Source organism: Rhinolophus ferrumequinum, chromosome 9 (assembly GCF_004115265.2).
Source record: "Rhinolophus ferrumequinum isolate MPI-CBG mRhiFer1 chromosome 9, mRhiFer1_v1.p, whole genome shotgun sequence".
Lineage (NCBI taxonomy): Eukaryota > Metazoa > Chordata > Mammalia > Chiroptera > Rhinolophidae > Rhinolophus > Rhinolophus ferrumequinum.
The window spans coordinates 6706162-6726003 of record NC_046292.1 but is presented as its reverse complement, the minus strand read 5'-3'; the positions used below and the strand labels follow the sequence as shown (position 1 = coordinate 6726003).

Below are 19842 nucleotides of genomic sequence, written 5' to 3'. Positions count from 1 at the left end.
TTGTGTTAGGAACATTTTCAAACATGTACCAAAGTAGAGAAAAGCAGAGTGAGTTCCCATGTACTCATCACTCATTACCAATTACCAACATCTGTGCACCTATTAAAATGGAACAAAGATCAAACGTAGCATCTCAGTAACAAACAGCTTAAGCATGAGAAATTCCTGAACTCATGACAAATTTTAAAAAGAGGGAACCTGTCAGGAAAGACAATAGGCTTAAGAAAAAGATTTTAGAAAAGTAAATTAAAATAAGATGCTGTTTTTCACCTATCAAATTGGCAGACATTATAAAGGTGACAATATTGAGTATAGCTGAGGACTTGGAGAAACAGACACTACAAATGCAGGTTGGGATGAACGGTGATGCAACCTCCTTGACACAACGGGACAACATGCATTACAGGCCATCAATATGCCCATATCTTTGACCCGCCAATTCTAGTTAAGAAAATACATACAGATGAATGGATCAAGAAAATGTGAGAGATATAGATATACATATATAAAATGGAATACTATTCAGCCAATCTCACTTATATGTGGAATCCAGAAATAAAAAAAACCCAACCAACCAACCAACAAACCAACCAAATTAAAAAAAAAAATACTGAGCCCCTAGATACAGAGAATAGATCGGCGGTTGCCGAAGGTGGGGGGTGGGGGAGTGGGCAAAATGGTGAAGAGGGTCAAAAGGTACCAGCTTCCAGTTATAAAATAAATCATGGGGATGCAATGTACAGAATGGTGACTATAGTTAATAACACTGAATTGCGCATTTGAAAGTTGCTGAGAGAGTAGATCTTATAAGTTCTTATCACAAGAAAAAAATTAAGTTCTTATCACAAGAAAAAGATTAACTATTATTGTGGTGATCATTTTGCAAAATATACAAATACCTAATCATGTTGTACACCTGACACTAACATAATGTAATATGTCAATCATACCTCAAAAGAAAAAGAAAAAGCCAGAATCTTTTCCTGAGTGACAAACGACAACAAACACAAAAAAAACACATACAGGCATGTAAAAGGCTGATCTCCGAGGAAACTCACTAAAGTACTACTTATATTAGAGAAAAAATATAAATAATCCAAATACCCAACAGAGAACATGAGAAAATATTTATCATCCATTAAATGAAAACCATAGATTACCAAACAAAATATACAGTTTGGGCCCAATCATATTTAAAAACTACACACACCTCATAATATATATATATAATAAATTGACTGGAAAGATAGAGCAAAATGTTAACAGATTCTGTCTTGAGTGCAGGGACTACCAATGATTTTAATTTTCTTCTTGGTATTTTCTGTATTTTCCAATGAATACATTTTTTTTGTGACAAAAAATAGTTATTTAAAATAAAAGGAATAAGATAATTGATACCTACCATACAAAGATCTGAAAGCACTTATGTATAGTCATTAGGTCAACCTTTCATCAAGATGAACTAAGTGTCATTTTATTAACTGTAGGAAAGTGTGAACTGAAGTGTGCAGAACTGATTTAGCAGAGTCTACAAGATAAAGATACAGTAATGGGGTAGGGAGTGGACACAGCCTCTTACACCCTCTAAATTGCTCTTAATACCTGTACTATATCCCAAACATAGCAGAGGTTAAGTAACTACTGTTAACTCACCAATGTACATCTCTCCCAACACTTAACAAAATTCACTCCTAATGCTCCCTCAAAACTGCTTCAGCCCAAGTTCTAATCCCCAAGTCCCACTTCTAAGAGGCTGGAAATGAACTAGACCTTCAGCCTCAGGGCCTTTACACTTGCTGGCCCCTTCGCCTGCCACGCTGTGGCTGAGATCTTACGGTTCCCTCTTTTGACTAATTTCCATGTTACTCCCACGTCATCTCCTCGGAGACCTACCCTGACCCTGCTTCTTACAGTAGCACTGTGCCCTCCTCCCACACTCACTATCTGGAAGGTGTCTTATGTGTTGGTTCAGTGTCTGTTATCTAACTAGAATGTCTGACCCACGGCAGCAGGGCTTTTGACATTTCACCACGGGGCCCTGCCATTAAAACCAGTGCTGACACACAGCAGGAACTTCACAAACACTTGCTGCACTAGTGACTGAATCCACCTGGGCTAACGCTGGCTTTGCTGATTCGGCTCAGTGAGGGGAAGGGAACAGTCTTGAAGTTAGTCTTGGTTATCAGTGTTCCTCCAAATTCTGAGAGCTGGACCTTAAAGAACTGACTGCTGTGATACAAACAAAATAGTCTTATTTGAAAGTCTAATTTTACTTTTGAAACAGCCGTTTGATCTTCAGCATTTTTTCTAAGCTAGATTACTCTGGGGTGTAACAGAGGTGCTTGTTCCATGTCTCAACGTCTAACTCACGTCTGAGAGCCAGACACGTTCAGGAGTCCAGCCCTCACTCAGCAGGCCTTAGCGTGGATTCAATGGCCACGTGGGGAAGTCTTGGGGCTGCCCCATGGCAGGCTCTCTGGCGCCTGGCACGTGGTGACTATAGGAGGCACAGCACAGCAGCCAGGAGCACCTGTGCTAAAGGGCAACTGCTGAGGTGGCCGCCACTCGCTAGCTCTTGACCTTCAGTGAGCTTCTTGACCTTTCTCAGCTTCAGTTTCCTCTCATTTGTAAAATGGAGCTATTTATAGCCCCCAACTTGAGGCCTGCAGTTCGGATTAAATGAAAGGATTAGTAAGTATTCAGTAAGTGGTGGCTATTATTAGACGAGGTATCACATATCCATGACTACAGAGGTGGTCCAGGGCCAGAGGGCACACTGCTTGGTGGCAGAGGGGAGAGTGAGAACACCCCTCACCCCAACCAGCTCCGGGGACCTGACCAGTGGGGCTCCACCAGGCCCAGCACTGGTCTCACAGGCAAGAGGCCTGGCCCCGTTCCACACGCCAACACACCCCCTGTCCTTTATCCCAAAGCCACGGTGACAGGTTCAGGGCACTAGTACAAAATACATGTAACTAAACTTTTGTTTTTAAGCTAACGACACATCGTGTTTGCTATAGAATAATTAAGAAAGTCAGATAATTAAAAAAATAAGGAATAAACTACTCATAATTCTACCATTCAAAACTAACCAACTCACTGTTACTATTTTGGTATATATTCTTGCATACATTTTCTATCAGATATACGTGTACCAAAATGTGGTCATACTCTACATACTATTTCATTACTTGACATTTTCTTCACTTTTGATCACATAACCACTTAATGTAAATAATACATTACTTTTCGCGGCTCATAGATCCACTGTACGGATAAACTATAATTTACTTAATTTATCCACAATTGGCAGAAGTTTAGGTTGTTTTAATATTGTCACTACACCGAATTATAAATAATGTTGCAGCGAATATCATTATAAACATTTACATACATTCATAATTATTCCCACAGAACAGATTACTGGAAATTAAGTTTACATGTACGAAGGTGTGCGGGCTGGTTATCCAGCCTTATACTTGTCTTTGTCATGCTGGGGCAAACAAACGCTTGCCTTTGCAGCTGGCCCTCTGTGAGGTTTCGCCAACAGGGGGCGCTGCAGGAGAACTGGCCCACAGAAGGAGCAGCGACTTGGACTTGGACCTGTGGTCTGCTTGCTGACCCGGTCCGGTCCCCAATGATTCTCCATCCCAGCAGCAATGGCCGGTTCTGTTTTCCTGCTGTGTTCCACGCTTGCAGGACTCCCAGCCCTGTACACCCTCAGGGACACGGGCCCCAGGCAGCCAGCGTCCTTTCCCAGAGGCCTGGGCCCCAGTTCTGCTCCAGCCTCATCGGAGCTACTCCATTCCAATAACCCTAGCCTCTTCCCTAGGACAGGCGATCGCTGCTTCCTGCACCTAGAATCTGTGTTAGCCCAGCATCCCTGACGTGCCTTTCCTGTCTTCCAATACCTATTTGACCAGTTCCTCATGTGAAACTCTCTCTACCAAAATAACAGGTACGCTTCTGTTTCCCTGACTGGACCTTGGCCGAGATACAGGATATAAACACTTCTAAGGCTTTTGGTGTGGACACCCAAACCGCCGTCCAGAAAGAATTGATCAATCGACACTCGCACAGAGTTGCAGAGCACTAATAATTCAGCACACCAGCTACGGCAGAGAGGAAACACGCTTTTGCAGCTTAGGTTCCTTCTCTACCACCATGTCAGCACTAGGTCTTCTTATCTTAAAAATAAATTTGATAGGTGAAAAGAGGTGCCCATCATTATTTGAAGACGTGTAGATTATCTTCAGTTGAACCGAGACTGATATGTACGGCAAGGAACCAGGCAGGGTCCGGTCCTGCACATGTGTCATGCACCACCGGCACCCGAATGGCCTGTGGGCCTCCCCGACCAGGGCTAAGAGATGAGGGAGGAGAACTGGGGAGCCCAGGAGGGGCCTTTCACCCCAGAGAGTTCTCTGCTGTCGCCAATGTGACGATGTCAACAAAACTGCAAAGGCTTGTTCCTTTAGGGTTAGAAGATACAAGGAGGCTAAAGGAAGGAGAGAAACTCTTAGTAGACGTCACAAAGTAAGTGACCGAGGGGAAAGGCAGTATACAGGTTCTCAGAATCTGACCTGGAGCAGGTCTTAGGCAGCAGGCAACGGATGGCTGTCACTGAAGAGAGGAAGCCTGCGACGGCCACTGCTGCGGTGAACAGCAGGGGACTGTGGCCGGGAGGCTCAAGAGCATGGCGCACATTCGACCACATGCCAGAGACACGTGAGTGAGTGCCCAGAATGAGCTAGGTTCAACAGGAGACAAGAAGACAGACAAGACATGCTTCCTTTCCTGGGAAACAGAAACTGGAGGGAAAATGCTCCATTAGCACAATCCTGTGCCCTTGGCAGAGGACAGGTGAATCGGTCCCACAGGTAATTGGCTTTATGAAAACACATTTGCAAATGAAAAGCCAAACGACAAATGAAAATTCGGAATATAATTCAATCCGAAGAGGAGGACCTCCTTGCAGAGTGTCTGATGAGCTCTCGTCTTGTTCACCAGTGTCACCTAGCACCTGGAACAGTGGCTGGCAAACAGTAAGCACTCAATACATGTGTAGAATTTGTGAATGAGTGAAGACTCCTAGAGGTCCTGATTCCATTGGTTGAGTGGGGTCCCCAAGAATAAGCATTTTTAACAAGCTCCCTGTTTTACCCATCTCTTTGAAACTCTGGGTTATAGGACAGTGTTGCAAAACTAATGCTGTAAGTTCAAAGCTGAAACAAACCAGGTATTTCAGGTAAAAACACCAACTTGTGCTGTTGATACTGACTGGCTCTCACTGTTGCCCACGTGACTTTCAATGGCGCCTGTGCAACCATCAGGGACTAGTATGAGAACGGTCAGTGGAGTATTTCTACAGCATGGGAAACAGCCGACAGCACACGCTCTGGGGCACTGGGTTAGTAGGTTAGACTTATAAGCGGATGGCAAGATAGCAGGTAACAAGTCTAGAGTAGCTTCAGCCACTGGCTTTTTCAGCGGCCTCACCCCCACGGACCTACCTGTATAAAACTTCATCAGGGAAGGGACCAACAATTTGGTAGAGAGAGGATGGTTCTCAATCATTTCGAAAAACTTCTGGGTTCGTGGCTGAACGGCGGGGTTGGTCATGAACATGACCTCTACTAATTTGGCCACCAGGTACGGGTTCCGGATGTAGTTCTGGTTGCACAACATCACAACGAGGAACATCACGATATCCTGAGTACAGGGCTCATAAAGCACCTGAGGAGAGTACCTGAAGAGAGTGGAGAAGAGCAGGAAATGAAGCTCCAAGAATCCCACCTTGGGTGGGTGCTGGGGTCCTTAAGTGCGGAAGGGGACAAACACGTCTGGGAGCCAGGAGATTGAATTCTTCTTAACTGGCTGAGTTTAGGTGACTATTCAACTGTAACTAGACAAACTTAAAACCCATTGGGTCTAGGCCGTAACGTGCTATATTGACTTCTTATGTTTTAGAAAATAAACCAAAGCTATGATTTTGATAAAGTGAATTTCACAAAAGGGCTTGACTACCAAAAAGTCTTTTAAAAATGTTCTGATGGGGCTGGCCCGGTGGCTCAGGCGGTTGGAGCTCCGTGCTAATAAAGCCGAAGGCTGCTGGTTTGATTCCCACATGGGCCAGTGGGCTCTCAACCACAAGGTTGCTGGTTTGACTTGACTCCCACAAGGGATGGTGGGCTTTGCCCCCTGCAACTAAGATTGAACGCGGCACCTTGAGCTGAGCTGCCGCTGAGCTCCTGGACGAGTCAGTTCGTTGCAGCATATCCTCTCAACCATAAGGTTGCTGGTTCGACTCCTGCAAGGGATGGTGGGCTGCACCTCTGCAACTAACAATGGCAACTGGATATGGAGCTGAGCTGCGCCCTCCACAACTAAGACTGAAAGGACAACAACTTGGAAAAAAAATCCTGGAAGTACACACTGTTCCCCAATAAAGTCCTGTTCCCCTTCCCCAATAAAATCTTTAAAAAAAACAAAACAAAACAACCCATAAAAAACAAAACAAAAAGTAAAAATTAAAAATGTTCTAATGGAGTTAACTGTTTTAATTTTTAAAAATCTTGAACATCAGTTATACACTCAACCCACTTACTTTGTAACCTTTCTCCAATGTTACCATTGAGAAAAATATTGGTACAAAATATAGATGTGGGTATTTCTGGCTTTTGAATGTTCACTCAGATGTTTATAAACTGTTCCTTCTGTTTCTCAGAAACACATACCCAGTCATTAGAAATTCAACTCCATTTTCCCAGAATACACCATTATCAGCATTGCTAATCCTTTTCAGTCTCTGAGATATCGGAAGTAGCTGGGTGTCACAGTTGGGCTTTATTTTTCCAATCTCTGGGCAGCAGTTACACAAAATTTCAGGCATACAACGGAGGCTTGCAATGTAATTCGTAATATAATGTACTCATTACATATAAAAACATACTAGAACTACGTAATATGTTAAAGGAACTTACTGTACAATAAAAAATAAAAATTCAGCAACATCTTCTACATAAAACTCAGGCAATGCTGCAAACACCTTGGGGACGTCTGAGTTTAAAGGCAGTGTTACACTGTCAAGGAGAAAAAAAGCATAAGTTACAAAAAAGAAAGCATGGCGCATCAAACTACAAGGCACGTTATACTTCCGTTACAAATAGGTATTTTATTTGGGGGGAAACCTCCTTCTGTAAGACAACTATGTGAAAAGTGCACAGGCAAACAAACTAAATGAACAGAGAATAATGAAGATAGTGGATGTGCTAGGGTGTGCATTACAGGTTTTTCCTTTTCTTGATTTCCTCTTAAGGTTAATGCAATAAGTGAAATGGGAAGGAAATAAAAGGATCACATTTGGTCATTGTATGCAATTCAAACTGTAAGACAACAGAGCTACACATGTACTTTAAATATTTTCCACTCCTGCAGAGGGCTTGGGCCGACCTCACCAACATCAGTGAGCCACAGACTTCCTAATAATCAAATAATAACAAATAAAATAAAAATGGCTGCCTGGAGGAGCTGTCCAGGTGATGATGAAAAGATCTACCATGTTCTTAGCTCGTTCTCTGAATTGGCTAGCTATTCTGGGCCCAGTGCTCCGGAGGGCCTAATGTCCTGTCATCTCCAGCTTTTCGCTGCCCATTTATAAATTTCCTTTTCTATCAATCAAAGATTATATAACCAATTGTTAAAAAAGCATCATGCTAAAATTAAAATAACAGGTGCTGACATCCCCTTACCGCTGTCACTAATGACAGGGACAATATTTGTTAACAGGACTAATTTCATAGTCTCTATTAGTACAATCTGGATTTCCAAAAATGAGTTCTTGATAAAGTGAGGGTGTTGGTTTTAGCGGTGGCCTCTGAAGAACAATAAAGACAACACAGGCCAGACGAGCAGAAACGAGGAAAGGAGGACGGCACACACTCACTCGGGGTAGGCAGGGTCCAGGATGCGGAGCAGCAGCTGAATGACAAGGCCATAAAAATTCAGACATCTTCTCAGGAAGCTCTCGTCAAGCAAACCAGCATCAGCACAGGCCTTGCATCGTACCAGTTTCTGTGGAAGCAGGCATGTCCCCATCCGTGATTAGCTGGTAGCTAAGTACCTGCAGCGTGACGGGCCGGGAATGGGCTAGGAGATGGGAAGTCTGGGATCTAGGGTTTCAAGAGCTTCATCCTTAGCTAGCTAGAGGATGCTGGTTGTTCTAAGAAAAACAAAGGGCACGCCCACGCAAACCGCTGGGCACAAAACCCAGCAGCACGCGGTTAGAGCTCAAAAAGTTAGTAGGTAGTCACTGCCAAATTTAAAGACTTTGATTGGGGAGGGGGGTCAACAGTGGGGAGACGGGTGCTTTCTGGGTGTCAGGGATGGTGAGTGGGAAGAAGCCAGACAATCTGCATCTGACAATTCCAGGTCACCACTTTTGAGTTGTCCTTGGGCAAAACGCTTGTCCACCAAGGGCATCTCACACCTACCTCAGAGGATCGCTGTGAGAATTCAACGCAGGTGCACATACTGACACATCAATTTAAACAGTTTACAGACTCCTTGAAACATTGTCTGTGTAGTGCTTAGGGGTTCCACAGACCCCAGGTAAGAGCCCCTGGCTTATTCTACATGGTGAAAAGGTCTAGTCTATTAGTAAATAAAGCTGAAATCTTAAACTTGTGTCAGAAATCTGTCAGATAAAATTTCCACGTATCATCTTACTAATCAATAGAAAGCACCACCAGCTAACAGTCAGCTTTCTAACCTGAACATAAACAAAAGCAAAAACCGCATGTGCTATCTATGCTTCCCTGTCCAACTATAGCTAGCATTCTTTTTTTCAGCTGTGTCTCATAAGCAGAAATCTTCTGTGTAAGTTAAGTTCTGTGTAATAGATCATTTTCAATTAAAAATGAAGAATGAGGTGCAAAGGAGAGATCTTTCCACCACCACAAAGCCACTTTGTCAAACATTCATGAAAATGCATGGCTAGATATGTGTTTTGGGGTGCAGGACTGGGGGACAGCAGATGGGGAGGATCTTGTACAAGGTAGGGAAAGGGGGGTGATGTCAAACTGAGGATGATAAAATCCATTAAGAATTCATGATGTCATTGGCATAGCATATGCATATTATGTCCTGAGATTTAAATAGTATATATAGATACATGCGAAGTGCCAACAAGTTTTTAAATGTACCATTTTCTCTTGGGAGAAAAGAATAATGAAGCAAACCAAGAACAGGAAACGGCTCACTCGAGGCACAGGTTCTGGTGGGGAAATGACCGTTATGAGGCAGGTCTCTATTCCAATGAACCACACAAACCTTAAGCTGTGTTTTGCAGCGCTTCAGCATTTCGCGGTGTCTAGTTGCCAGTGGGGAATCTTTCCATTGGCTTTCATTATTTTTCAAATCTTCCACAGTTCTGAAATCAAAAACTAAGAGTCAAATGAAAGAAAACAAACAGATCCATCATGCATCTTCTCTATTCATTTTGACCATTTCATTGCCTCCCTGACACATACTGCCTCTTCATTTTAGCATTTCTAAAATCAGAGTGACAATCAATGGCCAGTTGTGGTTTCATTGGCAGCAGTTTTCTGTTTTCTTTCTTATTGGTTCCTAAAATGATGCCTTAAAAAAAAATTTTTTTTTTGATGCCTTAAAATTGATGGCACTTTAGATTTGATGAAATACAGAGTAAGCCCTTTCGGAAGGAAAATAAATGGTCCCCTGATTTTTCTGGGAGGGAGAAAAAGAAGTCTCATGAAAATTCATTACTATGAATTATGCCAGAGTAATTATTCATTACTGTGCCGACTCAATTACCCAAAACAAAAGGCTACTTCACTAATGGCGTTTCCTTCTTTTCTTTTACAATCTTTCCCTCCAATCACGTGGAAGGGCCGTCTCTGAGGTCATCTTTGCCACTTGTCCCTTCACTTTACTCAGGTGTCTGCTCAAATACCAGCTGTCAGCGTGGTAGTCTTCCCTGATCATGTAAGATGCTGCATATTTTAAACACTGGCTCACTCAACACTATTTCAACCCCTACCTATCGCGACACTGTGTAGAAAACTAGAGGTTGGTAATTGTTTTAAGACTACATTTCCCAGACTCCCTGGATGCCAGAACTTCTGCACATGATCTAGTCCAAGAGGTGGACCCTCACTGAAGGCAGAAGTGAATACTGTAAAGTGGCAGCCACAAGCTTCTTCGGGAAGCACAGTGGCAGAGGGAGTTTGCCTGCAGTAGTGGCAAAGGCTCTACTGTCAGGCTAAACCCTGAAGCAGCTTCTTGCCAAGCCAAGTTCAAAGGGGAACTTTTTTCCTGGCCCTTCCAGTGGCTCAATAAACCAAATTGTAACCTTTAATAATCCTGTTTATCCCAGGTAAACTGGATTCGTTTGTCTATAACCGGATCATGAGTGTGGTAGACAGAATAATGCCTCCCCTCCAAGATGTGTCATTCTAATCCCCAGCACCTGTGAATATGTGACCTTACATGGCTTTGCAGGTGTAATTAAGGGTATGGACCTCAAGATGGGGAGAGTCTCCTGGATTGTCTGGGTGGGCCCAATGTCATCACAGTGTCCTTACAAGAGGGAGTCAAAGTATGAGAAGATGACAACTGAACAGAGGTCAGAGTGGGAGCTGGAGATGTAACGCTGTTGATTTTGAAAATGGAGGAAGGGGGCCATGAGCCAAGGAATGTAGGCGGTCTCTAGAAGCCGGAAATGGCGGCGAGGAAAGAGATTCTTCCTTAGAGCCTCCAGATGGAATTTAGCCTTGAGTTTAGGACTTCTGACCCCCAGAACTGTGAGATAATAATTCATGTTGTTTCAAGTCAGTTGTACTACTCTGTTGCAACAGCAATAGGAAACTAACAGAATGACCTATACGCTTATTGGCCCCAGACGCGGTTTTAAGTAACGGGCCTCTGGGATTAGTTCTTTGACAGGGCTGGTGTGAAAGTGGTGAGGATTCAGCTGGGATTTGAGGACAGAACACCGGTAGCCCAAGGTTCTCAGTGGAAAAACAGCGGCATAAATGATCACCCGCGAACTCCGGGAATGAAGAGATGGAGTGGCTACTTCTGAACTCATAACCTTCCTAGGTCCCTTATCGGAAAGCCAGAGCAAAGACTGGGACTCCAAGAATTCGAGCAGGAGTTTGGGGGAATTTGAGGACTCCAAATAGCCACATCCCTAAATGCCCTGTGCTTCGCTTGCTGGCAGAGGAAGCTCCTGCTATGACCGCACCTGAGCCAGGCACGTTGGAGGAGAATGCCAATTTCCCTGAGGTCCCAACCCATCATATGGCACTGTCTTCAGAACCTTAACTGAGATCAGTAACTGTCCTTACAGGCCAACTACAAAGTCCTATGCAGAAGAGGCACACGTTGAAAGAAGAAAAAAGTTAAGATTTGTTAATATGTTATATTAGTTTCCTACTGGAGCTGTAACACATTCTCACAAACTCAATGACTTGAAACAAAACAAGTATAGTCAGAGTTCTGGAGGTCAGAATAGAAGATGGGTTGGCAGGGCTGGTTCCTTCTGGAGGCTCCAGGGGACAGGAGGGGCAGGTGTTTCCTTGCCCCTCCCAGCTTCTAGAGGTCACCCATACTCCTAGTCTCGTGGACCCATGTTACTGCCATCTGCTTCTGTCATTGTATTTCCTTCTCTCACTCCGACTTTCCTGCCTCCCTCTTCTAAGGACTCTTGTGATGTTGGGTCCATCCAGAAACCCAGGCAAATCTCCCCCTCTCAAGATCCTAAACTTAATCACATCTGCAAAGTCTCTTCTGCCATGTAAGGTCACATACTCACAGGTTCTGGGGACATGGACACGAACATCTTTGAGACACCGTTATTCTACAGACTATACATGCAGTGACACCAAGGTGGCAGTATGTGTGGGAATGGATCCTAAGATGCTTGATCAGAGAGACAGGAACATGCTAACACACTGCCATGTAGGGCTAAATTCACTGACATGATCACATCTACCAGACATTCTGCATTCAATATTATCCTGAGTAGCTGGGAGGGGTTCTAACTGTGTGCCCAGTCATTTGAAACTTGGAACTGTGAGGGTGACCTATGCTGAATGAAGTTGAGCTATCAGGACTTCCTTGATAAAATTCAGAGGAAGGAATCCAAAACTTCAGAAGCGGGGAATATTAAGATAGATGGATGTACCATGTACAGCTAGCTCAGATTAACTGCCCTCCTATACACACACCCCAGCCATGTCCTAGAGGACAAGTCTTGTGTTATAGCATTGAAAAATACACAGGTGAGGGGAACACCAACATCTCTGAAAAGCACAACAGTCACTGCCCATTGTAGGCTGGGAGTGAAGGTGGCAGATGGTGCCATTGAAAGGTATCTTCCAAAGTCAGTGGGAGAGATGGCATCCCAGATGGCCTCCATTCCAGGATGAAGAAACAGACACATCCACATTCATAGTCTGAAATTTTTACAAGCCTCTTTCAATAGCTGATATTATATGCTGATAAAATCAGCAGATACAAGGAAAATTTCAACAAAAGATGAACAAACTTGACTTAATTGACAAATATGAAATACTGTAATAAATAACACAGAAAGCACATTCTTTTGGCTTATGTGGAACATTTACTAATGGAAATGCTAGGCAATGTAGCAAATCTCAATAAAGTTCAAAGGACACAAATCAGAATGCTTTCTGACCACAATGGAATTTAGCTCGAAATCAACAAAAGATAAATGGAAAAATTCCCCAAGAATCTGGAATTTAAACAATGTCTTTATATAACCCACAGGTCAAACAAGAAATAATAAAAATTAGAAAATATTTTGAACTGAACAATAAAATATGACATACCAAAAGGTGCTCAACATCACTAACCATTAGGGAATTGCAAATCAAAACCACAATGAGGTATCACCTCACACCTGTTAGAATGGCTATTATCAAAAAACTAAGAAATAGCAAGCGTTGGTGAGGATGTAGAGAAAAGGGAACGCTTGTGCACTGTTGGTGGCAATGTAAATCAGTGTAACCACTACAGAAAACAGTATAGAGGTTCCTCAAAAATTAAAATTAGAACTACCATGTGATCTGACAATTCTACTTCTGGACATTCATCTGAAGAAAATGAAAACTCTAATTTGGAAAGATATAGGCACCCCTATGTTCACTGCAGCATTATTGACAATAGCCAAATATGTAAACAATCTAAGTGTCCATCCATGGGTGAATGGATGGACACACACACACACACACACACACACACACACACACCCCGAATATTATTCAGCCATAAAAAAGGAAATCTTGCCATTTGCAACAACATGGATGGACCCTAATGGCATTATTCTAAGTGAAATAATTCAGACAGAGAAAGACAAATATCATATGATCACACTTATATGTGGAATCTTAAAAACCAGGAACAAAAACTGAGCTCATATATATAGAGAGAACAGACTGGTGGTTCCCAGATGTGGAGGGTGGGGTTTCGGGAGTGAGTGAAGTGGATCAAAAGGTACAAATTTCCAGTTGTAAAATAAGGAAGTCATCGGGATGTAATGTACAGCCTGGTGACTATAGCTAATAACACTGTATTGAATATTTGAAACTTACTAAGAGTGGATCTGAAAAGTTCTCATCACAAGAGAAAACAAATTGTATTTATGTATGGTGATGGATTTTAACTGGACTTGTTATGGTGATCACTCTGCAAGATATACAAATACCTAATCATTACATTGTATACCTGAAACTAATATGATACTATATATATGTCAATTACACCTCAATTTTTTAAAAATGACATACCAAAAGTAAGGGATGCAACTAAAGGCATACTTAGAGGGGAAACTAAACAGCCTTAAGTTCATATAAAAGAAAGGGCTGAAAATGAATGAGTTAAGTATCGATCTTAAGAGGCAATAGAAACATCAACAAAAAGTAAATTAAGCTAAAAAGCAGGAGGAAATAATAAAGACCCTATAGACATTAAAATGATAAAAAGAGGATATTACGAACAACTTTATGCCTAAAAATTTTAAAACTTTAGATACCATGGGAAAACTGACACAAGATGAAATGAAAATCTAATTATATCTATTAGTTGAATAAAAACCATAATTAAAAATCTTCCCACATGGAAAGCTCTAAGCCCAGAGCTTCATCAATGAATGTTTCCAAACATTTAAGGAACAAATAACCTAATTCTTATACAAAGAACTCTTCCAAAGAATATTAAAAAAAAAAAAGGAAACTCTCCCCAACTCATTCTGTATAGCAAGCATAATGTTGATACCAAAATCTGAGAAGGACTTAACAAGAAATGAAAATTTAGGTCAAATCCTTCTTTTGAACACAGATTCAAAAATCCTAAACAGAATATTAGCCAATTGAATATCCAATGAAATATAAAAGCAATAATATAAAAATTGAGTTTATTCCAAGAATGAAAGATTCGTTTGATATCAAAACTAATTGATGTATTTCAAACATATTAACAGAATAAAGGAAAAAAAAAACCCATCTGCCCTCCTCAATAGAAATGGAAAAAGCATTTAATAAAATTCAACTCCTGTTAAGAAAAAAAAACTTAGAAAACTAGAAATAAAAGGGAATTTCCTTAATCTGGTAACAGGGTGTACAAAAAAAGCTTTCCCCCATAAATTGGAATAAAAGAGAAATTTCAAGATTATTTCTATTCAAGATTGTAGTAAAAATGGTAGCTAGGGCACTAAGACAAGAAATAAAAAGCATAAGAGACAAAAAGGTAGAAGAGAGGAAGAAAACTGTCATCATATACAGACATGATTATGTGTAGAAAGAAAATCTTAAGGAACCTACACAGTGACTATTAGAATTTATAAGTGATTTGAGCAAGGTAGATATAGAGTTACAGATGTAGATACAGTTTCTGTCATAGCCAGACTACACCAGTGTTGGACCAAACGGTGGAAGTGGTCGCTCTATGATTATTCCAGATTATCTGTTCAAAAAAGTGTTTGCTTCCTGTTCCTGTGACTTTCGTTTGTTTGGAGGTGCAGGGGAACATGGGGAGAAATGCTTAGATGAAGAAAAACAACGGTGCTAGTGAATTGGAAATTCAGGCTACTATCTGGCCCTTTTGGACTCCTTATGCTACAGGACAACATGCAGAAAACAGAATTACATGTTGGTGAGAGTAATTGATCTTGTTTATCAAGGGAAACCAGAGTTACTGTCTCACAGTCCAGGGAAGGAGGGGTATGCCTGGAACCCAAGAGACCCTTTACAGTGCCTGCTGGTAATATCGTGCCCAGTGGAAAAAGTTCATGGAAATCTGTAGTAACCACAGACCAACGGTTGAGAACTCAAAGAAACCAAAACTTGGGTCACTTCACCGTGGAAACAAGTCTGGCCAAGTGAGGAATATGGATGTGGTCGTGGAGGCAGAAGTGCTCTGTATCATACATAATACCCCCCCACATTTGTATCTGTTGGTCACAGTGAAACTCGCGAGAACAACAGTGACTCAGGCAATCTCAGGCCACGCCACCGTGCACATACCTATTGAGCTCCCGGATGGCCCGGAGTCTGCGGATATAGCGACGGCAACTCGGCAGAATAGAGAGGTGGTGGGCGTGCAGGGTGAGAAAGAAGCATTCTGTAGGGAATTTCGGCTCAGAAAATGGAGGCTGATCTCCATCTAGGAAAAACAACACAATCCCCTAAATCAAGTCGATTACAGGACGACATCAGAGAAAAAGCACAACTCAGAAGACAAAATTACACCTGAATTTTCAAGATGTTTAGGATACTTTTTAATATTATAGACTTAAGTAATGTTATAAGGAAAACAGAATTCCTGTGAGCTCCATGTAACGACCAAGTATTGTCCCCATCTGATTAAATGTTTACATAGATGTACACCAACAATCTGTCATGATGGGTTTTCTTGATGTATTTTATATAACCATTTCCATGATTCAATACAGGTCACAAACATCATTTAAAATCTCAAAATGGTATTAGATTATATTAATAAGCTTTAGACTCCATAGCCATCCCCTATTGTTGGGCATATTTGTCATTTCTAATTTTTCTGTATTAGAAATAGTGCTAGGAGATCTATGTACAAAAAATTACTCCTTTACCCGCCAGCTTTGGTTATATTCTGGATATAGTATTCTAATTTCTGTTATGAAACCACAGAATTCACTTTAGGTAAACTAAATAAATTGATTAAATGCCATCTATTTCTTCACAAACTTACGAGTACATTCTATTTTATCACTTTGTTTTCAGATAAGTTATAGTTGTACTAGGATAACCTAAATTTCTTTCAGTTTGTATATGTATTCTTTCCTACATTTAATTTCTTAAGACACATATTGCTTACATTTTGTCTCACACAAAAGAAAACTGTCTCTCGGTAGAACAGTTTTGGCCTTACATATTTATAACAGTTCTGTATTTTGAATGAGTATTTTATCAATTATGTGACACATTTCCCCCCATTTATTTTACATATTCGTTTTGTCTTGCTCTACAAAAGATGTATTTATACATTAAGACATATACAATGTCTCTGATAAGCTTCATCTCTTTAATTATTATAAATTTCTCTCTCACAGGTGGGTCAAATTCTCTAGTTTTTAGAAAAATGTTTAGCCCTGGATTCTTCTGAATTTATTAATCTGTGAGGTATTGTTGCAAGATTATACCAACAGCTACTCATTCAAACGACATCAGTCAAATACTGACTTGACTGTTCATCAGATACTTTGTTCTTATGACAGTTTAACTATTTTTCTGGCATGTAAATTTCTATCGTGATGCAGCCACTGCCAGGTACGCATGAAATCTCTATCCTATTCCATGAATAATTTTATAATATTCAAAAAATAAATGCCATAGGGTTTTGTTGTCTGTCATTAAATAACACGTTTTATAACATGGAGAAAAAAATGAATAATCATAACACCTTCAAAATGTTCTTATTTTTATACCATCAGTTCATCAAGATCTATTTCATGGGAATTTTAAATGCCCATGAAATTTTTGTAATAACTAAGTTGCTGTTACCATTATATATATATATAGCCTCAGAATAGTATATTCCCTTCTATTTCCTCTACGTGTCTCTTTGATTTTGACTAATCCAAATATGAACTTCTTCTTTATTGTATTAATTTTTATTGCATATCATATCTTTAGCTCATAAATTCATTTTCTGGAAAGGTATAATAACAATAATTTGTGAGGAATCACTAGCATTCATACAAAGTAATCTTCTTTCTATAAACTCTAACTTCTTAACTGGGCCAGCTGTGAACCACCCATCCACATCAACTGGATGTGGCCCACTTAAGTGAATGAACTACGTGCCCAATATCGAGATTCTTTGGGATTGGTCCTACTCAAAAAAAATGGAAAAGCAGAAAGCATGTTTCCCCTATTTAGTATTCACTTTCAAACCCAGTACGATTACTGACTTTTTGCAACATAAAATCTGGTGCCCATTTCCCTTGCATTTCTATTCTTCTGTTTTCCTGATCACCTGTCTCTCAGGTACACTTTATCTGTCCCAAGCTTCCATAAGTTCCCTTTGCCTATTGCCTTTCCTTCTCTTCTGCTCCTGGGTTGTTACTCCTTTGCATTCTCTCCCTCTGCCTCTCTGGGTCATGACTGCGTTTTATAATTTTAGCCAGGACAGCGGCCGAGGTCACCCAGCATAGGCTCTCTTCTTCCTCCTCCTTTGACAGGCGCTCCTTCTATGAGGGGCCTTCCTCAGAGAGGGTCTTCCTTCGCTCCAGCCTTTCTCTGGGCAGCTTGTTCTCTAGAGAAGTCCCACTGACCTTCTCTACAACCGTGGAACTCCCCCAACCCTGGCCCTGACCCCAAGAGCCCAGATCTAATTCTGGAGTTTGCCTGACTTACCTGAAATCAGGTCTCCCGTGTGAAACAGAAATTTCATAAGAATTAGATTGCTTCCTTCACTGTTGACAAATATGAGAAACTGCAACCAAACTAACGAAACATCCAGGAGGATGAGCACCGATAAGGCCGTGTGCAGGAGTAGAAGCAGCCCTGGACTTGGCTCAGAACAGCTGAGCAGCACACAACTTGCTGAATAACAGGCCGGGTGACCTTGGCTCATTTGGGAACCTCAGCCCCTCAGCTTTAACTGGAAGACAGTCCACCTGCTATTAATTTAAATGCTTTTCCTGATAAGCCCATAAGCCTATAGACAGAAACTTTCCTATAGAATGTAAGGGAAGATCTAAAGAGAAGGTACACTAAAATCCTTAGGTTATGACGTCGCCTATGCTTTGGTTGAAATGTACCATGACTCAGAAATAGCTTTGTACTGGCCAGTAAAATCTGGCCACAAAAAAAAGCCATGACTCGTAAATATCAGTATTGTTGACTCCCTGTGCAAGACGAGCAATCAAGTCCCTAGACATACCCCACCCCGCCACCCCTCAGAGTGGAACTTGGGATGTAAAGGAGCTCCTGAGTCGGCCGTAGCGGCTGGAGGGGGAGAGGAGTCAGTGAAAACAGGCCCTGATACTGGAGGACGGGAGCCAAGGCCAGAGTGAGCAGGGAGGTGACAGACAGGGGCACTGCGGCTGGTGTCAAACCCAAACTGCGGATGATGCTGAGTCCAACTGTATCCTCCCGATATAGGACGGGTATCTACTCTTTTTTTTTTTTTTTTTAATTAAAACAATTAGAAGGGCGGCATTTTAATGTCTACTAATGCCACACATCACTCACAGAGTTCAGTCAGCCACTCGCTCACGTCCTCCATCGTTGCGTTCACTCTGGTCTCATCGTTGGGAAGACTAATCCGACACCTTGGGTGGAATATATACGTGGGATCAACCGTCTCTAACTTGATCTTTGTACTTAGCTGCTGCAGCACCCAAAGAAAATTCAGCATAAATCCATCTGTAGATACCAATCTATCATCTGTCTGTGAAACAGGAAAAGAACTCTTTAAAATAATGATCTGAATAGAAATTGGCACAACGTTACAAGAAAGGAGCCCAAACTTTCATCCTAGTCAGTGAGGGGACATATATATATTGTCACCTTCGCCACTCTCTCAGCAGGTGCTGTTTGTGGTGTGGTAATCGTCTGAGAAGCATTTTCCACATTCTCTCACTGAATTGTCACAACAGCCCTCAGTGAGGCTGTTATTGACATTTTCCAGAGGAGGACACTAAAGCCCAGAGAAGTGAAGTGATTTGCCTAAGATCCTCAAAATGAGTAAGTAGAAATACAGCCCACGTCGCTTCCTTTCTCTTCATTTCCCCTCAGAGCATCAGAACAACTAGTTTCACTGCTACCACTTGACTGACGGTGTTTCTGGCCGACACCATCAGCACAGCCCTGCGTTAATAACATGACAATTATAACAATGAGCGTTAATATCAGGTAAGTATTCACTATGTAATATGCACTATGCTAACAGTTTTACAAACAGTAAATCCACAGGTTAGGTACCATTATCATCCCCATTTAGCAATGGGGAAATGGAGGCACAGAGAAGTAACTGTCTAAGGTCCCAGTGTTAGTAGAGACACAATGGGAAAGCCGGCAGTCTCATGCCAGGTCCATGCTCTTCTCTACACTTTATTTCTTCTTGGGAGTAGAACTGTCACATCATTCCCTCCTTACTTGTTAGTGGCACAGGAAGGGGTGCCCTTGTAACTCTGCGACACTGGCGAGGGAGTCCAAGCCACCCGCCTCCCTCAGCAGGACCAGTGCACTCAGAACCTTGTAACCGGTTGCCTTGGGTCTGCTTCTGCCCCTCCAGCACATGGCCCCCATTCTC

At 41.7% G+C, this 19842-nt stretch overlaps 1 protein-coding gene across 3 annotated transcripts in view; it reads right to left on the bottom strand.

Annotated features, from left to right (window-relative positions):
* Positions 1–19842, bottom strand: part of UBE4B (ubiquitination factor E4B) — a 112161-nt gene that overhangs the window by 16944 nt on the left and 75375 nt on the right. For all 3 annotated transcript variants that reach the window (XM_033113954.1, XM_033113956.1, XM_033113955.1), the window contains 6 exons: positions 18780–18978; positions 15567–15705; positions 9331–9430; positions 7946–8073; positions 6984–7082; positions 5514–5749 (listed from right to left, as the gene is read on the bottom strand). In XM_033113954.1, coding sequence (XP_032969845.1) covers positions 5514–5749; positions 6984–7082; positions 7946–8073; positions 9331–9430; positions 15567–15705; positions 18780–18978 — 901 coding nt within the window. The remainder of the gene's footprint in view (positions 1–5513; positions 5750–6983; positions 7083–7945; positions 8074–9330; positions 9431–15566; positions 15706–18779; positions 18979–19842) is intronic.